Source organism: Phacochoerus africanus, chromosome 15 (genome assembly GCF_016906955.1).
Source record: "Phacochoerus africanus isolate WHEZ1 chromosome 15, ROS_Pafr_v1, whole genome shotgun sequence".
NCBI lineage: Eukaryota > Metazoa > Chordata > Mammalia > Artiodactyla > Suidae > Phacochoerus > Phacochoerus africanus.
In genome coordinates this window covers 40763291-40784799 of record NC_062558.1, presented here as the reverse complement: position 1 = coordinate 40784799, position 21509 = coordinate 40763291, and the positions used below count along the sequence as shown (strand labels likewise).

The following is a 21509-nucleotide window of genomic DNA, read 5'->3' as shown; positions in this document are numbered from 1 at the left end:
CCATAGTGGCTCAGTGGAAACAAATCTGACTAGCATCCATGAGGACGCAGGTTCGATCCCTGGCCTCCATCAGTGGGTTAAGGATCCAGGGTTGCTGTAGCTGTGGTGTAGGTTAGCAACCGATTCAACCAACCCCTGCCTGGGAACCTCCATATTTAGCGGGTGTGGCCCTAAAAAAATAAATAAAGCAGGCAAGTTTTCCAATAGAGACAGAAACCAGAGGATGGCTGCAAGGGGCTGGGGCAGAGAGAGGGAGCTGGCTGCAAATACCAGGAAATCGAGGGAATTTTCTGGGGTGATGGAAGTGCCCTGTATCACAATTGTGATTGGGTATCCATTTGTCAAAACTCATCAAACCATACTCCCAAATGAGGTGAATTTACCTTTTTTTTTTTTTGTCTTTTGTCTTTTTAGGGCCTTACCGGCAGCACATGGAGGTCCCCAGGCTAGGGGTCCAATCAGAGCTACAGCTGCTGGCCTACACCACAGCCACGGGAACTCCCCGAATTTACTTTTTTTTTTTTGTCTTTTTGGTATTTCTTGGGCCGCTCCCGTGTCATATGGAGTTCCCAGGCTAGGGGTCCAGTTGGAGCTGTAGCCACTGGCCTACGCCAGAGCCACAGCAACGCAGGATCCGAGCTGCATCTGCGATCTACACCACAGCTCACGGCAACGCCGGATCGTTAACCCACTGAGCAAGGGCAGGGATCGAACCTACAACCTCATGGTTCCTAGTCGGATTCATTAACCACTGTGCCACGATGGGAACTCCAGCCTGAATTTACTCTTAAATGAGGAATAGTTAAAACACACCTGGGAGTTCCCCTTGTGGCTCAGTGGTTAACGAATCCGACTAAGAACCATGAGGTTGTGGGTTCAATCCCTGGCCTCGCTCAGTGCTTTAAGGATCCATCATTGCCGTAAGCTTTGGTGTAGGTCACAGACACAGCTTGAGTCCTGCGTTGCTGTGGCTGAGGGGTAGACTGGCAACCTTAGCTTCGATTAGACCCCTAGCCTGGGAATCTCCATATGCCACAGGTGTGGCCCTAGAAAAAGACAGAAAAAAAAAAAAAAAGACAAATAAAACACACCTTAATGAACCTAACTTTAAAGCATGTATATAAAACTTTAATTCTCAAAGCAGTCCAGCAAAATGTAAAACAAAAGATATTAAACCTAAAGCACAATACTGTACCTTAGTCACCCTAGAAACCAGCTATACTCATTAAACCAATACTTACAGAAAGCCCACTTAAAGAAACACGGAGCCCACCCCCACTCCATACCTGCTTCCCACTTCTCCCCTGCCCCACCCCGAGACACAAGAGGCCCAGTCACGAGACAAAAGAGGGTACACATACTGTGAAAATCTTTCTTTTATTACTGTCTCTTGTGGCAAAATAACATTTTATACAAATAAGTCACCTAGTTTACTTTGGACACAAAGACAATACAAACTGGAATGAGGATTTTAGGTGAAGGAGAAAGGGGAGGAAGGAAAGATCAGGTCATTCACGTTTCTTAAATTCTGTGAAAAATAGATTTACAGGGAAAAAAAATAGACTTTCACAAGTTCAATGACTTTACATGATCCTTTGTACAACAAGGGGTAGATCCACCTCTACCAGATCCTTCCTTTGCCTAAGATGCTCTGCAACAGACTGTGAGTAACATGATGATGAAACAATCAAGTTCCTACATCAGGCACAGCAAGCAGCACCTTCTGAATCAAGGGTCCTCACACACAGGCAGCAAGTCTGTGCTGTGACTCTGAGGACTGTCCTGTTCCCCCAACCTCACTGATGTCAGAGCGACAACAGCCACCAGAAGAAGGTGACTTTACAGAAGAAAAAAAAAAAAAAAGAGTACCCTGGGGGCCTACCAAGACACGCTAAGACAAGAGTCACCCAATGTGTGCATCAGACACAGCCTATTGAGTCCATTCCAGAAACGAGTCCCACTTCAACTAAAAAAACAAGTCGAAGACCCCCAGCTTCTGCCAGATCATGCATTTCCAGTCTCTGGATAGCCCCCACATCCCAGATCACCACCCCATTTGAGAATCGGATGCCCAAAGACTGTGAGTGTCTTCAGGAGTCCTGTGTGCCCCTGAAAACCACTTTCCTGCAAACCTGATATATGAGAATGGACGACCTACTTTATCCAAGAACTACTCTCAGTTATTTCCTCTGTATACTTTTAAAAACACAGAATGAAATAAACCAGGATCACCTTTGCAGAAGCTAAAAGGGCATCTTAGCTCAAAGGCTCCACAGGAAAAGAGAGGCACTCTGCCAGGAGATTCCAGGGCCGGGGGACAGGAGCAAGAGAGGAGAGGAACGGGTGCAGGCGGCAGGCTCCCAGCACCAGCTGGGCCGCCAGTCTGCTGGAATGTGTCCCCTCCAGGAGCTGCCTCTCAGGTGCCAGCTTTGAACAGAGGGGCATGGTCTCCCCAGGCAGGTAGGTTTTTTCCCCCTATTGTATTACCCACAAGGTAACTGCTATGAACACTCCAGATGCCTTCACAACATGGCCTTCTGATTCAACTTCTAATGAGTTCAGCTACTTTCAGAGAAAGTATGACTTCCAATTCTCCCCCGAGTTCAGGTACGAAAGCTTGAAATTTCAGACCCTGGTTGACACCCGAGTGGCAATGCTTCCCCAAATTTCCTGAGATGCTAGATACAAGAATCCAGAGAACCAAGTGCAGAACCCCAGGCCTTCAGGAGCAGAAGATGGCAAATCCCTAGACTGCTGGGCACAGGCTGAGCACTCGGCCTCAAGATGGTCCCCAGTGAGGCTCAGGCAAGCTCTGGGGAAGAGGATAAAGCACTACTCAAGCCAGAAGGCCTGCTTCCTCTGCCCTCTGGCCCGCCTCCCAGATAAGGGACAGCCCACTAGTCTACAAGACTTGGTCTGCCCTGGGACATGTTCCAAAGACATGCTCTTGGAAGAGTTCTGGGCACCTCCAAAAACCACGTCCTAGATAAAAATTCAATATCAAAAGTAGCAACTCTCTCCACTGGGCTTCTGTCACAGAGAAGCTCAATAAACACAAATCTGCTGGAGGAGCCCCAGTGAGAGAGAAGGTAAAGAGGCAGTGCTGATATCTGTCCGGCAGCATATGGGATGGAGCCATGCCTAAGGCACCAGGATGTGCAGCTGACTCCAGTTCCAGGATTCCCCCCGGTCTGGGGATGAGTAACCTACCCTGCTGGAAGCCTGGGCTCTCCCGCCCTCAGGGGTCAGGTCCAGTGCCAGCGTACAGGGCTAAACAGGGTTTTCTCAGTGTTTCTCACTGAGAAACAACATTTGACACTGCCCAGACTCTGGCCTGGCACAGAGCACTGGACCAAGGTTCAAGGCCACCCATGCCTGAAAGTCCAAGCAGGGAGAAATACTGGTCAGGGAATGCAGTCGGGGGAAGGGGGGCTTCTGTGGCAAAGCACTGGCCCTTCTCCCCCTGGCCCCACCCGGCCTTTCTCTCAAGCACCTAGGGAGACGGCTCTGCGGTCACAGACACGACATACCTGAGCCCTTCCTACCATGACCTATTAGTGCTAAATCTTGGCAACAATTTTATCAAATGGTCAGGAATTTGGGCTGCGCACCCATATCCACCCACATAGTCAGGCAACTGTAGGGAGCTAAGCTGAGGGGTCTATCCGGTAAGGGGCTGAGGGATGTGCAAGGAAGTGTGTTTGAGGACACAGCTCCCTGACAGGCCGTCTCAGCTGCTCTCCCTCTTTCACAATACCCTAAATCCCTCCAGCTGGCAGTGTGAGAGAAGAGAACATGCACGACTTAGGTCTGACCTGCCAGGATGGTTCCTGGAACAACTTCAGTACAAAAGTAGATAGGGCCAGGTTAGCCCCAGGAGCCTGATGAATACGATCAGAAGTCCAGCCGCACATCACATACACAAGGAACAGCCCTGACATTCTATAAAACCTCCCCCAAAGAAGCCTGGAAATAAAATACCAAAATACAATGAGACCTGCCCTGGCCTCCAGAGATACTACAGTTCTAAGAGCAAAACTGCTACATTCTATTTCAGGAGAGATGCCAGGAGAAGCAGAGCAAGCTCATCTTTCCTCCAGAAGGAGAACAGGAAGGCACTGGCAGGCTGAAACCTCAGCAGAGCCCAGGGAGCACCAGCTGAGGATCCTGGAAGTCAGAGAAGTGGCCTCTGTGGCCAGGGCTCCATCACTTTGGCAGCCTTGCCCGTCTAATGCCTCGACTCCCACACCACTCCTTCCCTCTACCCCCTCAGGCTTCTCTCCAGCCAGTTTAGGACTAAGCACAGGCTGAGGTCAGAGGGTGCTGATGGCAACCTCACAGGTGAGGCGGGTGGGTCTCAGCTCCTCACAGTGTCCCCAAGACCCAGGCTCACCAGCACAACCAGGAGGAGCCATGAGGGCATGAAAATAAACTTCCTTTTTTAATCTGGATTCCAGGAGTCTTATCCTAAGTTTTACCATAGTACCTCTGCAACCTAAGGGGCAGGGGAAAAGGGAAGAAAAGAACTGGGGAAGGAAACACAGCACTGCTTGGCATCTCTTTTGGAGCACAAGAAACTGCCATCCCAGCCTCGGCATCCTGGGGCCAGGTCTAGGTGTGTGTCGACAGCAGCTTCAACCACCTCTGGGTGCCAGGGATTCGGGCCACAGCAAAGCACCTCCCCGTCTGCTCCTGCTGAAGCTACTGGCCTCCGTTATAGGCATAGTCAGCCTTGTTGTGCATTATCAGCTTGTTGTCGACAAAGTAGAAGCTGTCAGAACGGGTCTCATAGGGATTTTCAATCATCAGACGAACTGCAAGTCGGGAAAAGGGAAAAAGCAAAGACTTATGTGTGAGTCTGCCCTGTGGGCTGGATGGGAAAAAACTCAACACCCCTTCTAAAATTCTTAAGCCGGCCTTCCTGAAAATGTGAGTATACATCAGAATGAGGTCAGGGAGCCAGGGCCTTGAGAGCTGGGGAGAACTGGGGACCACAGAGGCCCCAAACTGACCATGCTATCCACTTCAACAGAAGGATGCCACCCGCTCTGTGACCTGACCTAAGTGGCCGTCAGCAGCCTGGTGCTCACCCACTTGCCAACATGCACCACAGCAGCCTGTTTACTCAGTATTCTGCTCCCCACCTCCAGACATTCTGGTCCAAACTCAGACAGCTGTGCCTTGCTGCACCTGCTTCCCATGGACACAGGGCAAGGAGGCTTCTCCAGGGATGATCAGGTATTAACTTACAAAGGAGCCAGCAAAAGGTAAGCTTGTCTTGGGATCCAGATTGAAACTTCTGTTCAGGCAGTTGCCCCGACCTCTTTAACCATGACTGGAGAGTCAAGAGAACTGAGAGTCACTACCTCTGGTCAGTTCTCAGTTAATGATTACATGCTGCTGGGGAGTTCACGCCATGGCTCGGTGGTTAACGAATCCAACTACGAACCATGAGGTTGCGAGTTCGATCCCTGGTCTCTCGCTCAGTGAGTTAAGGATCTGGCATTGCCATGAGCTGTGGCGTAGGTCGCAGACTCGGCTCAGATCTGGCGTTGCTGTGGCTCCGGCGTAGGCCGGTGGCTACAGCTCCAATTAGACCCCTAGCCTGGGAACCTCCGAATGCCGCTGGTACAGACCTAGAAAAGACAAAATTAAAAAAAAAAAAAAAAAGATTACATGTTGTGTCCTCCGGAGGAAATGCTATTGCTGACCACACTTCTCAAAAGGTGAACTGATAGGAGTTCCCGTCGTGGCGCAGTGGTTAACGAATCCGACTAGGAACCATGAGGTTGCAGGTTCGGTCCCTGCCCTTGCTCAGTGGGTTAACGATCCGGCATTGCCGTGAGCTGTGGTGTAGGTTGCAGACGCGGCTCAGATCCTGCGTTGCTGTGGCTCTGGCGTAGGCCGGTGGCTACAGCTCCGATTTGACCCCTAGCATGGGAACCTCCATATGCCGCAGGAGCGGCCCAAGAAATAGCAAAAAGACCAAAAAAAAAAAAAAGGTGAACTGATAGTTTTCAGTCCTTTGAACCTACCCAGACCAAAGTTATTTAGCTTCTATCTGGAGTACTGACCCCCACACTCTTTTAGCTTATTTGGTTTCAAGAAGAAAAGTTATATGGGTTTAGATAAAAATTTAAAATCAGAGTTCCTGTTGTGGCTCGTCAGGTTATAAACCTGACTGGTATCCATGAGGATTTGGGTTCGATCCTTGGCCTTGCTCAGTGGGTATAAGGATCCAATGTTGCCATGACCTGTAGCGTAGGCTGCAGACACAGCTTGGATCCCACGTGGCTGTGCTGTGGGCCGGCAGCTGTAGCTCCGATTCGATGCTTAGCCTGGGAACTTCCATATGCACACAAGAACACTTGTCAGAAAATTTTAAGGACTTGGGATTCTGAGAAAATTAGAGTATGTAGACACTTCCCCATAATCCAACTAAACTCCACCACTATTCTCAGGAGTCCACTCACATGCTCATTGCTCTGGAACAAATTTCCCTAATCACACATGGGAGGTGCTAATGTGAGAGCCAGACCAAAACCATGAGAACCGAGAAAGTTGTCCTCTATCATTAAATCCATGTGGAAAAAAAAAAAAAAAAAGGTGTTCCTCTGTGGCTCAGCAGGTTCAGGATCTGGTGGTGTTGCTGCTGAGGCTCAGATTCCATCCCTGGCCCACCAGGAATTTCCACATGGCATGGGTACAGCCAAAAAACAAGTCCAACTCCTCCTCTACACAACCTTTCCCCTCTGGTGCCTTCCCCAGTTCTCCTCAGAGCTAGAGAATCCCTCTTCCTAAAACACTGCTTCCATCAAGTCTCTCCTTCTGCTCCAAAACCTCTAACAGCTTTCTATTTCCTGCTGGATCTATTCTAACAGTTTATCTAATTAACCTTCTACTTGCAGGAAATCTGAAAGAGGTGGTCCTCAGACCTAGAATTCTGCTAGGCCCACAGTTGCACATATAGTTCTGATTAAGGAAAAAGCAAAGGACTAGCAGAGTGTAGAGCAGGAGCAGTGACTAGAACACAGGGAATCTGTGACTGACAGCGGGCAGCAAGGCACCCAGGGATTATCAGGGGCCTCCTCTTATCCCCCACAGCCACTCCCTCCCCACAGTAGGCATCTAAAAAGGATGGCCTGTGTTATTAAAGCCTTCCGTGCTCCCATGCAGGCAGTCAGGGTTTCAAACATGAGACAGGAGCAACAGGAAACCTGAGGTCAAATGACTAGAGACGCCTCAGGTCACTATTTCCCTCCTCTGCAAAATGAGGCCATTGGACCAGATGGATTTCAAGGTCTGTTCTTCTAGCCCAAAGAATCTAGAATGCTGTAAAAGGGGATACATACTGACATCCTCAGAAAGCTGGGGGAACTCATAGATGTGTTCACACGTGTTCCTACTGCTGGGGATGCAGAAGCCAAAATCAAAATCAAAGTTTTTCAGCAGGCGTTCCCGGAAATAGTGTCGTTCAATCATCCGGAAGTTTGACACAGGTTTGTCTCCCACCGTGAACTCCACCCTGGGAAATAAATCTCTGTGAGCCCAACTTTGCCTCCTCCCTCCTCTAAAGCCAAACCCAAACCCACCTGAGGAAGATTCTTCCCTGTGAAGAAGATAGCTCTCCCCTCAGGAAATGCTAGTACTCACGTGGCCCCGACGGTCCGAAGGCGGAGAAATGCCGGTGTGAACTGATAGCGGACAAAGCGGCCTGCACTGACATCCACATCTCCACCTGCCTCCTCCTCCTCCTCCTCCTCCTGGTCTGAAAGAGCACAGGAAGCTGGGTGCACCATATCCGCAGAAAGCACAACCAAGCAGCAGTATCAACACTGACAGATACCGACAGCAGGGTGGCCCAGACTCACTGTGCACCTGCCATGATGCCAAGCCCTGGGCTAAATGCCTCACAGAAACCTCACAGTAACACTGTAGGTGTTGTCTCCATCTCATCTCCATTTCTCACTCCCAGAAGCTCAAGCTTGGAGAAGTGAGCTAACACATCCAAAGTCCCTGAAATATAGGCAGACCTTGGGGATATTGCCCTTTTGGTTCCAGACGACCACCATAAAGCAAGTCACAAGAATTTTTTGGTTTCCCAGAGCATATAAAAATTCTTTTTACACTATTAAATGTGCAATAGCATTATGTCTAAAAAACACTAGGCATTCCCTGGTGGCACAGTGGGTTAAGGACCCAGTGTTGTCGCCGCTATGGCTCAAGATCAGTCTTCAACCTGGGAACTTCTGCATACCATGGATATGGCAGAAAAAATGTTTTGTTTTTTTTTGTCTTTGTTGTTGTTGTTGTTGTTGTTGCTATTTCTTGGGCCGCTCCCGCGGCATATGGAGGTTCCCAGGCTAGGGGTCAAATCGGAGCTGTAGCCACCGGCCTACGCCAGAGCCACAGCAACGCGGGATCCGAGCCGCATCTGCAACCTACACCACAGCTCACGGCAACGCCGGATCGTTAACCCACTGAGCAAGGGCAGGGACCGAACCTGCAACCTCATGGTTCCTAGTCGGATTCGTTAACCACTGCGCCACGATGGAAACTCCTAAAAAAATGTTTTTTAATTGTTTCCTTTTTTTTTTTTTTGGGCCATACCCATTGTATGTGGAAGTTCCCAGGCCAGGGATCAAACCCATGCCAGCAGCGACCCGAGCCACTGCAGTGACAACACTGGATTCCCCATCCTACTGATCTGCAAAAGAACTCCAAAAATTTTCTTAATAAATTTTAAAAGAGGGAGTTCCCAGTGTGGCTCAGTGGGTTAAGGACCCATCATAGCGTCTGTGAAGATGTAAGGATCCCTGGCCTTGATCAGTGGGCTAAGGATCCAGTGTTGCCGCAAGCTACGGCGTGGGTTGCAGATGTGGCTTGGATCTGTTGTTGCTATGGCTGTGGTATAGGCCGGCACCTGCAGTTCTGATTTGACCCCTAGCCCAGGAACTTCCACATGCTGCATGTGCAGCTGTAAAAAAGAAAAAAAAACTGAAAAACAATGTACATGACTTAATTCAAAAATAATGCTGCTGCATTCAATATCCTGTAGTAAACCATAAAAAAACAAAAAAAGTGCAACTGGATCACTTTGCCATACACCAGAAACTAATACAACATTATAAATCAACTATATTCCAATAAAATTTTTTTTTTCTTTTTTTGTCTTTTTAGAGCTGCACCTGTGGCATATGGAAATCCCCAGGCTAAGGGTCCAATTGGAGCTGTAGCCACCAGCCTACACCACAGCCACAGCAATGCGGGATCCGAGCTGCCTCTGCGACCTACACCACAGCACATGGCAACACCAGATGCTCAACCCACTGTGCAAGGCAAAAAAAAATTTTAATGCTATTGAAAAAAATGGAGCCAATAAACTTATTCAATGAAAAGTTGCCACAAACCTTCGGTTTGTGAAAAAAAAAAAGAAAAAGAAAAAGAAAAAAAAAGCATCTGTGAAGCATGGTAAAGCAAAGCACAATAAAATGAGGTGTGCCTTTACTAGATGGAGTGAGAAGGGATGTAAATCCAAGTCTATCAGACTCAAAGGATGTGAATCCAAGTCTATGAGACTCTATCAGACTTTTTTTTTCTTTTTAGGGACTCACCTGTGGCATATGGAGGTTCCCAGGCTAGGGGTCAAATCTGAGCTACAGCTTCCAGCCTATGTCACAGCCATAGTAACTCAGGATCCAAGCCAAGCCTGTGACCTATACCAGAGCTCAAGGCAATACTGGATCCCTGACACACTGAGTGAGGCCAGGGATTTAATCCCCATCCTCATGGATACTAGTTGGATTCGTTTCCACTGTATCACAACAGGAACTCTGAGTCCTATTCTTAAGCACTGAGCTATTTGCCTTTTATGTCATTGGCAGGGACCAAGGGGGTCAGGGGAGGGCCTTGGGTCGTATCTTAATGGTGAAGCCTGAAACACAAGTAGGGTACTAGGCCCCTGACGTGGTCTGTGTTATACAGACTAGATCTGCTGCTGACCAAGCTAAGGTGCTTACCTCTAACCAAAAGAATCAGACTACCAAAACTGAAGATAATCAAAAGGCACCTTCAAAGAATGCAAAAATTTCGGACAAGTAGCCAAGACAGACTCCTAGAAATAATTTTTCTCTGTTTTTTTGTTTTGTTTTGTTTTTTGCTTTTTAGGCCCGCACCCTCGGCATATGGAAGTTCCCAAGCTAGGAGCTGAATCAGAGCTACTACTGCCAGCCTATGCCACAACCATAGCAACACTAGATCCGAGCCACATCTGTGACCTACACCACAGCTCATGGCAATGCCGGATCCTTAACCCACTGTGAAAGACCAGGGATCGAACCCGCATCCTCATGGATCCTAGTTGGGTTTGTTGACCACTAAGCCATGAAGGGAACTCCTTTTTTTTTTTTTTTGTCTTTTCTAGAGTCACTTCCCACGGCATATAGAGGTTCCCAGGCTAGGGGTCTAATTGGCGCTGTAGCCACTGGACTACGCCACAGGAACGCAGGATCCAAGCCACGTCTGCGACCTACACCACAGCTCATGGCAATGCCGGATCCTTAACCCACTGAGCAAGGCCAGGGATTGAACCCACAACCTCATGGTTCCTAGTCAGATTCCTTAACCACTGTGCCACGACGGGAACTCTAGGGAACTCCTAATTTTGCTCTTTAAATGGAAGACACTGGAGTTCCTGTAGTGGCACAGCAGAAATGAAACCAACTAGGAACTATGAGGTTGCGGGTTCCCTGGCCTCGCTCAGTGGGTTAAGGATCTGGCATTGCCGTGAGCTGTGGTATAGATCACAGATGCAGCTGGGATCTGACATTGCTGTGGTTGTAGTGTAGGCCGGCAGCTATAGTTCCCATTAGACCGTAGTCTGGGAACCTCCATATGCCACAGGTGCGGCCCTAATAAGACAAAAGGCAAAATGAATGAATGAATACATAAATAAATAAATGGAAGACACTGACCTATATCCTTGGCGTACTGCACTGCCTTGGACTAAGGTCTATTCCAGGCCGTACCAGGCCCAACACTCCAGCCACCTGGGAAAGGGGGAAGCAGCTGGGCCATAAACCAATGTGTGGGACTTGAGTAAGGGTCCACAGGGGTAACAATGGGCTCTGGTCTAGTCCATCCCATAACCAGAACCCAGGAATGAAAGATTGTAAATGCATCAGAAAACCATTCTGATGTGAACAAGGAGTCAGCGCCCTCTTTAGTGGCCACCCAGGGTCCAGAAAGGATATTTTGAACAGGTCTAGGCTGAACAAAGATGCAACACAAGAGGAGTCTTTTTTTAGCATCAAACATCTTTGCTTGTGACAAGCCCGAGAGCAACCGGCAGCCAGACTGAGTAGGGTTCAAAGCCAAAGATTCTAGACCCCTGGCTCCCACAATGGGATTCAAAAGGAATCAGACCAAATCTCCTCAAGAATTTGAACTCATCAGAACAAGTGCTGCAGGAGGGCAGTGATTCAGTGTGAGTGTATTTTTAGTAAATAGAGCTCCTTAAAGGTAAAGACTGGATGGAATTAAAAGTCATTAACAGGAGTTCCCGTCATGGCGCAGTGATTGGTGAATCCGACTAGGGGCCATGAGGTTGCGGGTTTGATTCCTGGCCTCATTCGGTGGGTTGAGGATCCGGTGTTGCTGTAGGCTGTGGTGTTGGTCTCGAATGCGGCTCGGATCCTACGTTGCTGTGGCTCTGGCGTAGGCCGGTGTCTGCAGCTCTGAATGGATCCCTGGCCTGGGAACCTCCATGTGCCGTGGGAGCGGCCCCGGAGAAGGCAAAAAAAATTTTTTTAAATAAAAAAAATAAAAGTCATTAACAGACCATGGATGATACTCTGCAGGGTTATCTGGGCTTGTGTTCTAAGAACTAACTCCAGGGGGTGCTCCATCTTCAATGATGAGCTCCAGCCTACATGTGGTCCCCTGGCCAGAAATGAATCACCCTGGAACTGCATCACAAGCACGGGAAGTGTCCATTCAAGCTAACATAAGGAGTCCTAAGTAGATGAGTTCACAGCTCTGGGCCTCTGTTCATCCAGAAAATGGTGTTGATTAAATTCCACACTAGGACTTACTGGGAAACCTGAGACATTATTTAAAGGAAAGAGCATGAGAAGACACTGCCTCATGATCTGGACAATCCTTATCACCCTTCCAGAGTGTCCCTGGGACTCAAGGCTCAGGTAGGCTCGCCTCATTGAGTTTAGTTTCAAGGATTCCTTCCCTGAAAGGTGATATGGTAAAAGGAAAGAGCACAGGACCTTAGGAAAGTCACTTGGAAATTCTCGACCTCAGTTTCTCAATCTGTAAAATGAGGCCAAATGACTCCTCACAGAGGTGTGAGGATTACATGAGCTGATGTAAAGAGAAAGATGTGGAAGGCAGTAACCAGCAGAGTATACTCAACAAACAGCAGCCTCTCAACACAGCTTCAAGCCAGAATGCCCTCAGGCCAGGTTTCAGGATAAGGCACTGGGAGTGGGATTCGGGGACACAGGATGCAAAGGCACACAGAAATCCAAGCCACAAAGACCTTCCACTCCAACAGTCAAGTGACCACTACCATTGTGAGGCCTACCTGAAACACAAGGTTTGGCAATCTCAAAAAGCACTGTCCCTGTCTCCAAATCTCGAATTTTGAAGCGGGTGAAATCAATACCGTAGATGTTGTCTTCAGGTTTGCATAAATAATCTGAAAATGAGAATGAGAGATCAATGCTGTTAAATAATCATCCAAAACGACCCTACCATTTCTTTCTCAAGTTTTTAAGCAAACTCAGGGTTTTTTCTTACATAATTTACTTTAAAATACACCCTGAAACTGCTTCTTAAGTTATAAACAAAAGTTGTGTGGAGAGAATTAGGGAATTCAAGAGAGAAAAAAAAGTGCATGGACTTGGTGTAAATGAAAGATTATGGTAACATTTTAGAAAGAGGGATGGTAAAAGGGGATTCCTTTGGAAACGCTTCAAAAATAGCCTTCAAACCTTTCATGGTCTATCAACTTGGATGTCACAACGAGGTAGAATTTTTTGGGAAATCCAGTTAAAACATTTATCCTGGTCTAACAGCTAATATAGTGCATGTTTGTTGACTGTGTCACAAAGCGGAGATAAGCAAACTTTTTCTATAAAGGGCCAGATCATGAATAATTTAGCTTTGAGCTCACAATCACTATCACAACTACTCAACTGTGTGATTGTAACAGCCACAAACACACAAATCAATCAGCATGGTTGTATTCCATTAAACTATGGACACTGAAGAATTTTATATACCCATGTTTCCCAAGATACGTTTTTTCCAACCATTTAAAAAGGTAAAAACCATTCTTAGCTTGTAGGCTGCACAAAATCAGGTGGTAGGCCATACCTACACAGGTGGCAAGACAGATGTGCTGGGCAGAGGTGGGTGCAAGAGGCCAAAGTGAGGGAGAGCCTACAACAACCTGATCAGCTAATCGATACAGTACTGATCATAGCAAATGTCATTGCTTTCTTTCTGCTATGACTCCTGAGGGTATCTTCTCCACAACTCACTCTGACACTTTATCTTATATTGCCTGCTTATGTTAGTTGTTTCATGTTTTACTTTTTTTTGGGGGGGGGGGTCTTTTTAGGGCTGCACCTGTGGCATATGGAGGTCGAATCGGAGCTATAGCCACTGGCCTATGTCACAGTCACAGCAACGCCAAATCTAAACTATGTCTGTGACCTACACCACAGCTCATGGCAACACTGGATCCTTAACCCACTGAGCAAGGCCAGGGACCAAACTGTGTCCTCATGGATGCTAGTGAGATTTATTTCCGCTGAGCCACCATGGGAACTCCTGTTTCATGTTTTACAAACTCTCTCTCCAATAAGATGACAAACTTGGGAGCCACTGATTATTCTGTAACTCCCCAAAGTGCTGAAGTTGGCTCTGCATCTTTAAAGGGTACTCAATAAATAACCTGCTGAATAGAACAGACTTTAAGAAGAGTAATAAAGGAGTTCCTTTTATGGCTCAGTGGTTTAACCAACCCGACTAGGATCCATGAGGATGCAGGTTCAATCCCTGACCTCACTCAGTGGGTTAAGGATCTGGCATTGCTGTGAGCTGTGGTGTAGGTTGCAGATACGGCTTGGAGTTGCTGTGGCTGTGACATAGGCCAGCAGCTACAGCTCTAATTTGACCCCTAGCCTGGGAACCTCCATATGCCATGGGTGAGGCCCTAAAATAGCAAAAGAAAAAAAAAAAAAGTAACAAAATCCAGAGGTCACCAAGCTGACTTGTGACTTTCTCCAATAAGCTTCTGAGGTGGGTTTGAGCAATAAGACCAATCTCAAGTTCCTTTTTAGGACCTGAGTGCTCCCCCACCCCAAAATGCTGCTTAGGGTCAGACATTAAGGTGGCCTATTGCAACAGGACTGAAGGTGTCTCTGGAGTGCTGGTACTAAAGTTCGATCCCTGGCCTGGTACAATGGGTTAAGGATCCAGCGTAGCTGCAGCTGCAGCATAGGTCACAACTGTGTGGCCTGGGAACTCCATATGCCAAGGAGAGGTGGGGGGCGGGGGTGGGTGAATAGAGTGGCCTAGTTCACCTTTGATATCAGGGGAAAACGTGAGGTAAGAAAGGTGAGGTGATGAGCATTTCAGAGACTTCAGAGCCCCAAATGAAAACTGGGTCAGAACAGAAGCAGCTTCTTCACAATGTGTCAATGAAACAGAATAGCAAGACCTTCTAAAGATATATTCATGGATGCAAAGGACAGTCCCAACCCATATAGTGATGGAAAATGGAGGTAACGAACATATCTAAAATCAAATTAAAACTAGTTTAGGAGATGGGAATTCCCTTTCATCCAGGCTGGACCAAGGCCCATCTCCCCAAACTGCCATCCTCAAATCACTGGCGTGGCCTCTGGCTCCCTGAGGTACACCTGAGCACCCCTGGCCTGTGGACTAAAGCAACTCAGCAAATGACAGGACAGCAGCCATAATCCATCAAGGAAGCACTAGTGCTTCAGGGCTATAAGTCTGGAGGAGAGGGTGGATGGGCTGGGCAAACAGGATCTAACCAACCGACTGCAAACTCTTTTAGGGAGAAACAGTAGCAAGAGAAAAGGCATCCAAGTCAGGGCTTGGCCTGGAAGAGAACAGAAAAAGAGAGGAAGTCCAGGACAGAAGGTGGGTTATATATTTCTTCCCTTCTACCAATGAAAAGGTGTAGGATGGTTGCATTTTATTCAAGAAACACATTTCCAACATCCTGACATCTTAATTTACTAGAATAAGGGTCAAAAGCAGGATTCACATTTTGGATTTTGTCAGTAAACTGAAACTTTATTTTATGCGGCAGTTTTAAATTTGCATGAAATGCCACAGCAATATATTTGAGGAAGGAAGAACCCATCTGTACACAAAGGGGCAACGCTTGGGACTCAAAGAGGTAGGGGGCCAAAGGCAGGCTGGAAAGGAGGGAGGGGCTGTCAGGGGCCCGGAGTGGAGAGAAAGGTAGAGAAAGCAGGTAGGGGTCTGGACTGGCAGAGGGCTGCAGAAGCTGGCAGCAGTCAGGTTGAGGCGGACTAGCTGAACAGGAACTTCACTGATAGCTGGGGGACAGGGGCGCACTCAGGAAGCTAAGGGGGCTCCCTACCCAAACAGATCCAGCTGAGGGGCCGGCCACGGAGAAGCCTGGCATGGCGGGACTCGGGGGAGAACAAGCTCAAGGAAAACCCCTCCCAATCAGGTCTAGTTGAGGGTGGGCAGCGCAGACCCAGCCGGGCGGAGCAGTGGGCAGCGCGGCCTGGCCGGTCGGGGGCGCTTGGGTGGACCCCCGGCGGCTGGGCGAGCGGTCAGCGGCCGGCTCCGCCGAAGCCTACAAGGGGCCCGGGGCCTGACACGAGGGGAGGGCGCGGCCGGCCCTGCACTCACTCTCGGTGACCCGGCTGAGGCGCAGGACGTGGTCGGGCCGGATGGTGTCCAGAGCCAGCAGCTCCTGCTCCGTGACCACTGCCCCGATGCCGTCGTCGGCCGCGTGGTGGGGTGCCTGCCGCCGCGCCTTGAGCCGATTCAGGACGCCGCCGCCCGCCTTCTTTTTCTCTTCCTTGCCAGCCACTAGCCCCCCGGGCCCAGCCGCGGACCCCACGGCCGCAGCCTTCGAGTACGACCCACTCATCTCTCCGCCGCCAAGATGGCCGCCGCCTCCGCAGCGCCGTAACTATGGAGAGCGGGGGCGGGGCGGGGCCGGGGGCGGGGCCGGGGCGGGGTCTGCGGGCGGTGTCGCCACCGCCTTCTCGCCCGCGTCGGTCAAGTCAGGTGGCTGGTACCTTAGTACTCCAGATCTCCTCGAATGTTTAAAAAAATATTTCGTACAGTCAAATGACTTTCCGTCATATAAGCTGTAAACAAGGCATCTTGAGAAAGTGTTTGTTCATCTGTAGCCTAGAAGGTAAGTTAAGACAGTGCTTGCTATGCAAAGGCAGCTTTCCAATGAGATTGCCATTCCTAAACGCTGCTGTGCCAGGCTTTGGGCTAGACACTGGTCTGGGCTGCAGGGAATATAAGAATAGGAGAGAGGGCAAGGCTTGGGTCCGCCTTGTTCACCACTGTATTTGGGTAGTCTAGCTAATGCCTGACACATGGTAAGTGCTCAATAATGATTAAATGAATGTGTGAAGGAAGACCTGTACATCGCTTCACTATGGAGCTCCCACTTTGTTGGGAAAGGCTGCAAAGTACATAATTCATCAGATGCCCCTTCCTCTTGACCAGCCCAGTAAGTACGAATGAACCAGAGGCCAAACCAGACTGCTAATTGCTGCAGCAGAGGTGCTGCCAAAGTACACAGGAGGGGTCTGGGTCATGAAGGAAAGCTTCAGGGCTGACATCTGCACCTGAGCCTTGAAAATTAACCATGATTTCAACAACTGGAGGAGGTGAGTGGGAGGAGGGAGGACACTGCCCTCTTATACCCCAAGTGGCTCCTTCTCTAGAGATTCTGGATCCATACTCTTCTGTGTGGGAGGCCTGGGCCTCGCTGATGCAAAGTGTGTCTGCTAGGTCACCCTCAGCCAGTCTCAGGCCAAAGTGAAACCCCACCCTCTTCCCTGGGTCAGCCTCAAAGGCTTGATTTGTGCAGGCCTTGCTGGGTCCCTCTCACCCGATATGAGGGGTTTGGGAGGGGCTGACAGGCCTTGCCTTGTTCCTGGACAAAATCCAATCCTGACTCCATCTCAGTCGCCTAGCCTGGTGGAACAGTATGTGACCAAGTTTCTATCTAATTGCTGACCTGACTTTGAGAGATTACCACCCGGGTGGGATTTCTCAAACAGTTCAGGGAAATTTGAAGATGTGTACAAAGAATTAAAGTCCAACCCTTTGCAGACAATTCTTTTTAAACTACTCAGCAATGAGTGGTTACTGAAGAATTTCCAGAACCCTTAATATTCTACTTGATTGTTAATGTCCAAGGTAGGGGTGAGGGGTTAGCATGAAGCCATTTCCTACAATCTCTTGCTCACTGAACCTTTGTTCTCAGAGCACCAGGACTAGAGTTACCTGAACCCCACCTTTTCTCTTTTTAGGGATGATAAGAAACGTTTTGATTCCCTTTACCTGGAATTCCACATAGCCTACATGTATGCACAAAGATGTTTGCTATAGGACCATATGTTTGCTATAGGACCATTATGGCCATTCATAATGTTGAAAACTTACAATAAATTACAGTTGCATTCACTTATGTTATGCAGCTGTTACAAGGAATGAGCTTGATCTCTATGTATTAGTATGGAGAGATCTCAAAGATAGATTAAGTGGGGGGGAACAAGGCATATAATCCCATTTGTTCAAAATTTTACAGTATGTGAATATTTGTATTCATAACTGCAAAGGAAGGAGTTTGGATATACACTGAAGTGTTAAGACAGGTTCTCTTTGAGGAGAAGAGTATTGGAAACCACTAAAGGGATATATTAACTTTTGACACTATTTCTTATTTATTTACCTTTTCAGGGCCGCACCTGTGGCATGTGGAAATTCCAGGGTTAGGGGTCGGATCAGAACTGCAGCTGCCAGCCCATGTCACAGCCATAGCAATGGCAGATCCAAGGCACTTCTGCAACCAATAGCACATCTAACCACAATGCCAGATTCTTAACCTGCTGAGCAAGACCAGGGATCAAACTCACATCCTCATGGATATTGTGTCAGGTTCTTAACATGCTGAGCCACAAAAGGAACGCCTGATACTATTTAGAGCTACTTCTAAAACTTAATCACAATAGGCAAATGATCATGGGCTGCTTGTATACTTTTAAATAAATAAATAACTTGGGACCTGTATCTGAAAGGCAGACTCTAAGTTAAAGTAGCTGTATTTTTCTTTCTTTCTTCCTTTCTTTTTTTTGTTTTTTTGTTTGTTTGTTTGTTTTTTAGGGCCGTACCTGCAGCATATGGAGGCTCCCAGGTTAGGGGTTGAATAGGAGCTGTAGCCACCGGCCTACACCACAGCCACAGCAACACCAGATCTGAGCCATATCTGCGATCTACACTACAGCTCACGGCAATGCCAGATCCTTAACCCACTGAACAAGGCCAGGAATCAAACCCACAACCTCATGGTTCCTAGTTGGATTCGTTTCTGCTGCACCATGATAGAAACTCCCGCTTTCTTATTTCTTAAAATTTAAAAGCAAACTCAAACTTGATCACTTTTTTCTGTTCAAGAAAATGTAAATAAATACTGCCATATAAGAGAGTTGGGGCCTGTACTCTATCTGGTAACTACCTATGAACTGTGGTTAAAAGGAAAGACTATGCCTTTAGGAAAATAGAAAACACACAAAAAAAGAAAGAAATATGTCTTTCTGTGTGTATATACCTTTTTAAAAAGGAGTAGGAAAGATTAGGGCTGTAACCTCCCATCTGCCTCTGCTTCTCTCTGAATAGGTATGTCAAAAGGCTCTTTTTAAAAAATGTCTTTTGAAAAGTACATATACTAATAACCTGTTTGGTAGAAAAGGGAAAGTAGAGATTCACCACATTAAATAGCAACCCTAATGTCTCCCTGGGCCAGACGTGGGAAGACTGGAGTAGAAAGGCTGGCTTCCCTTTCACCCCAGCTTGGTGCTTTTCAGGTCACTCTCCTTCGGCTGTTTTTTTCCCTCACTCACTAAAAGAGGTGTGACAGTGGCTGTTTTCAAGGGCAGTCCCAGAGTAACCAGGCAGTCTGCCTCAAAACAGCACAGGCAGGTGTGGCCCAGAGCTGGTGCAGCCAAGGCAAGCAAGACATCAGAGGGCTTTTTTCTACAGAGTCCCATCCTCCTTCCTGCAGCCCCCCCTAAAGGCAGCATCCATCGAATCAGGGAGTCATGGCTGAGACCAAAGGCAGGCCCAGTGGTCTGAGGAAATGAGAACTAGTAATTTCCCTACTACCCGTCACTTCTCTCCATGGCTGTGGGCTGTTCGTTTGTTTGGCCATGCCCATGGCATGAGGAAGTTCCTGGGCTAGGGATCGAACCCCAGCCCCTGTAGTGACAATGCCGAATCCTTAACCAGTAGGCCACCAGGGAATTCCCTGAGGGCTCTTTTTTAAAAGCATTAATTTATTATTTATATCCCATCTGTTTCCAAAAAGGATTCGTGGCATATTCCAAAGTCATACAGCACAAAGACTGGTGAGTGGAAATTCACGAAGCCTTGTTGAGGGCAGAGCTTTCAAAATTTTCAGTGCATGATACTACCAAATTCAGTAATTCCTTAATGGCATGCTAAAGGAATACTTGCACATGTGCACATCAGATATGTAAATACATGTGTATGTACATATATATAAATACATATAAAATGAAAGATACACACCAAACTGTCACCTATATTAATTATCCTCCAGGGATTAAAGAGGTAGGACTAAGAAAGATGAGTTTTCACCTTCTGCACCCCATATGATTTTTTCTAATGTACTTATGCATTTTGTATCACCAAGTCTTAGAAGGTTACTTTCTTTTTCAAAGGAAGAATAATGATAATCTGCCATGTAACCCTCACTCATCTTCATCAGTTCTCTACAGTCAAAAGGTTCTTTCTTAAAAATAGTACATCGAGGAGTTCCCATCGTGGTGCAGTGGTTAACGAATCCGACAAGGAACCATGAGGTTGTGGGTTTGATCCCTGGCCTTGCTCAGTGAGTTAAGGATCCGGAGTTACCATGAGCTGTGGTGTGGGTGGCAGACACGGCTCGGATCCAGCGTTGCTGTGGCTCTGGCGTAGGCCGGTGGCTACAGCTCCCATTAGACCCCTAGCCTGGGAGCCTCCATATGCCGTGGGAATGGCTCAAGAAAAGGCAAAAGGACAAAAAAAAAAAAAGGTACATTGAGGAGTTCCCTTGTGGCACGGTAGGTTAAGGGTCCAGTATTGCTACTGCAGTGGCTTGGGTCACTGCTGTGGCCTGAGTTCAATCCCTGGCCCCAGGAACTTCTACACGCCATGAGCATGGCCAAAGAAAATTACTCCACGATGTTAAGAGCACTGTAATGTTAGACAGAGTTGAGTTCCAGTTCTCACCCTGCCACTCACCAGCTATGTGACTTTGGGCAGGTCATATATGCCCTCTGAGCCTTTGTTTTGTTTGTTTTGTCTTTTTGCCTTTTCTAGGGCCGCTCTCTCGGCATATGGAGGTTTCCAGGCTAGGGATCGAATCAGAGCTGTAGCCGCCGGCCTACACCACAGCCACAGCAATGTGGGATCCGAGCTGCGTCTGTGACCTACACCACAGCTCACGGCCACGCCGGATCCTTAACCCACTGAGCGAGGCCAGGGATCGAACCTGCAACCTCATGGTGCCTAGTTGGATTCATTAACCACTGAGCCACGATGGAAACTCCATGTTTCCTTATTTATACGTCAGGCTAGTTATTCATCTTTCCCAGGATTGTTGTGAAAAGGAGATCAAAATAGCAACAGAAAGCACTCTGTTGACACCAGTTAGAGGGTCTCGTGAATGATTGCTATGGCAATATATTTAAGTGATCTCTTTCTTCAGGACCCCTCAGCTGAAGGCATCCTGGGCAGGGAGAAGCCATGGAGCTGGATGGGACAGTGCAGTGACCAAAGAGCACAGTTACGTCAGTCAGAGGAGAGAGGAACTGAACTGGGGACCAAGGCTTGAGGAAGCAACAGATGGAGTCAACTGGAAGCCTTGCGAAGACCCGGGAAAGAGAGCTAGGACGAGACCCAAGTGTAGTAATTTTTTAGTAATGTAAATGGTTATCAATAAACAAAACTGAGTACGGCCATGAGGTGCCTACCATCTCAGGTTGCTAGAGAGCAGAAGCATGCCGGCTCCACCTCCCTTCTGCTTTGACCCCTCACCATTACTATGGCAACAAGCTTTCCAGTAAATGTTGGAAAAACTCAACTCTCTTCCTTTATTGGGGGTGGACGGGCGTGGGGTACTAAGTATGGAGAAAGGTCCGACTCACCGGCTCCAGCCAACCGGGAGACTG

At 48.0% G+C, this 21509-nt stretch overlaps 1 protein-coding gene and 1 long non-coding RNA gene across 2 annotated transcripts; one reads left to right on the top strand and one right to left on the bottom strand.

Moving 5' to 3' along the window:
• Window positions 1-1358: 1358 nt before the first annotated feature.
• UNC119B (unc-119 lipid binding chaperone B) lies at window positions 1359-16223 on the bottom strand. Its single transcript, XM_047760761.1, has 5 exons — window positions 15937-16223; window positions 12596-12709; window positions 7654-7768; window positions 7353-7525; window positions 1359-4814 (listed from the first exon to the last, which is right to left on the bottom strand). Exons 1-5 carry the CDS (start codon window positions 16178-16180, stop codon window positions 4702-4704), a joined length of 759 nt encoding a protein of 252 aa, XP_047616717.1. The 5' UTR covers window positions 16181-16223; the 3' UTR covers window positions 1359-4701.
• Window positions 16224-16275: 52 nt separating this feature from the next.
• On the top strand, window positions 16276-21421 carry LOC125115963 (uncharacterized). Its single transcript, XR_007132213.1, has 2 exons — window positions 16276-16453; window positions 21047-21421. It is a non-coding gene; the product is annotated as an uncharacterized LOC125115963 (long non-coding RNA).
• Window positions 21422-21509: the final 88 nt, after the last annotated feature.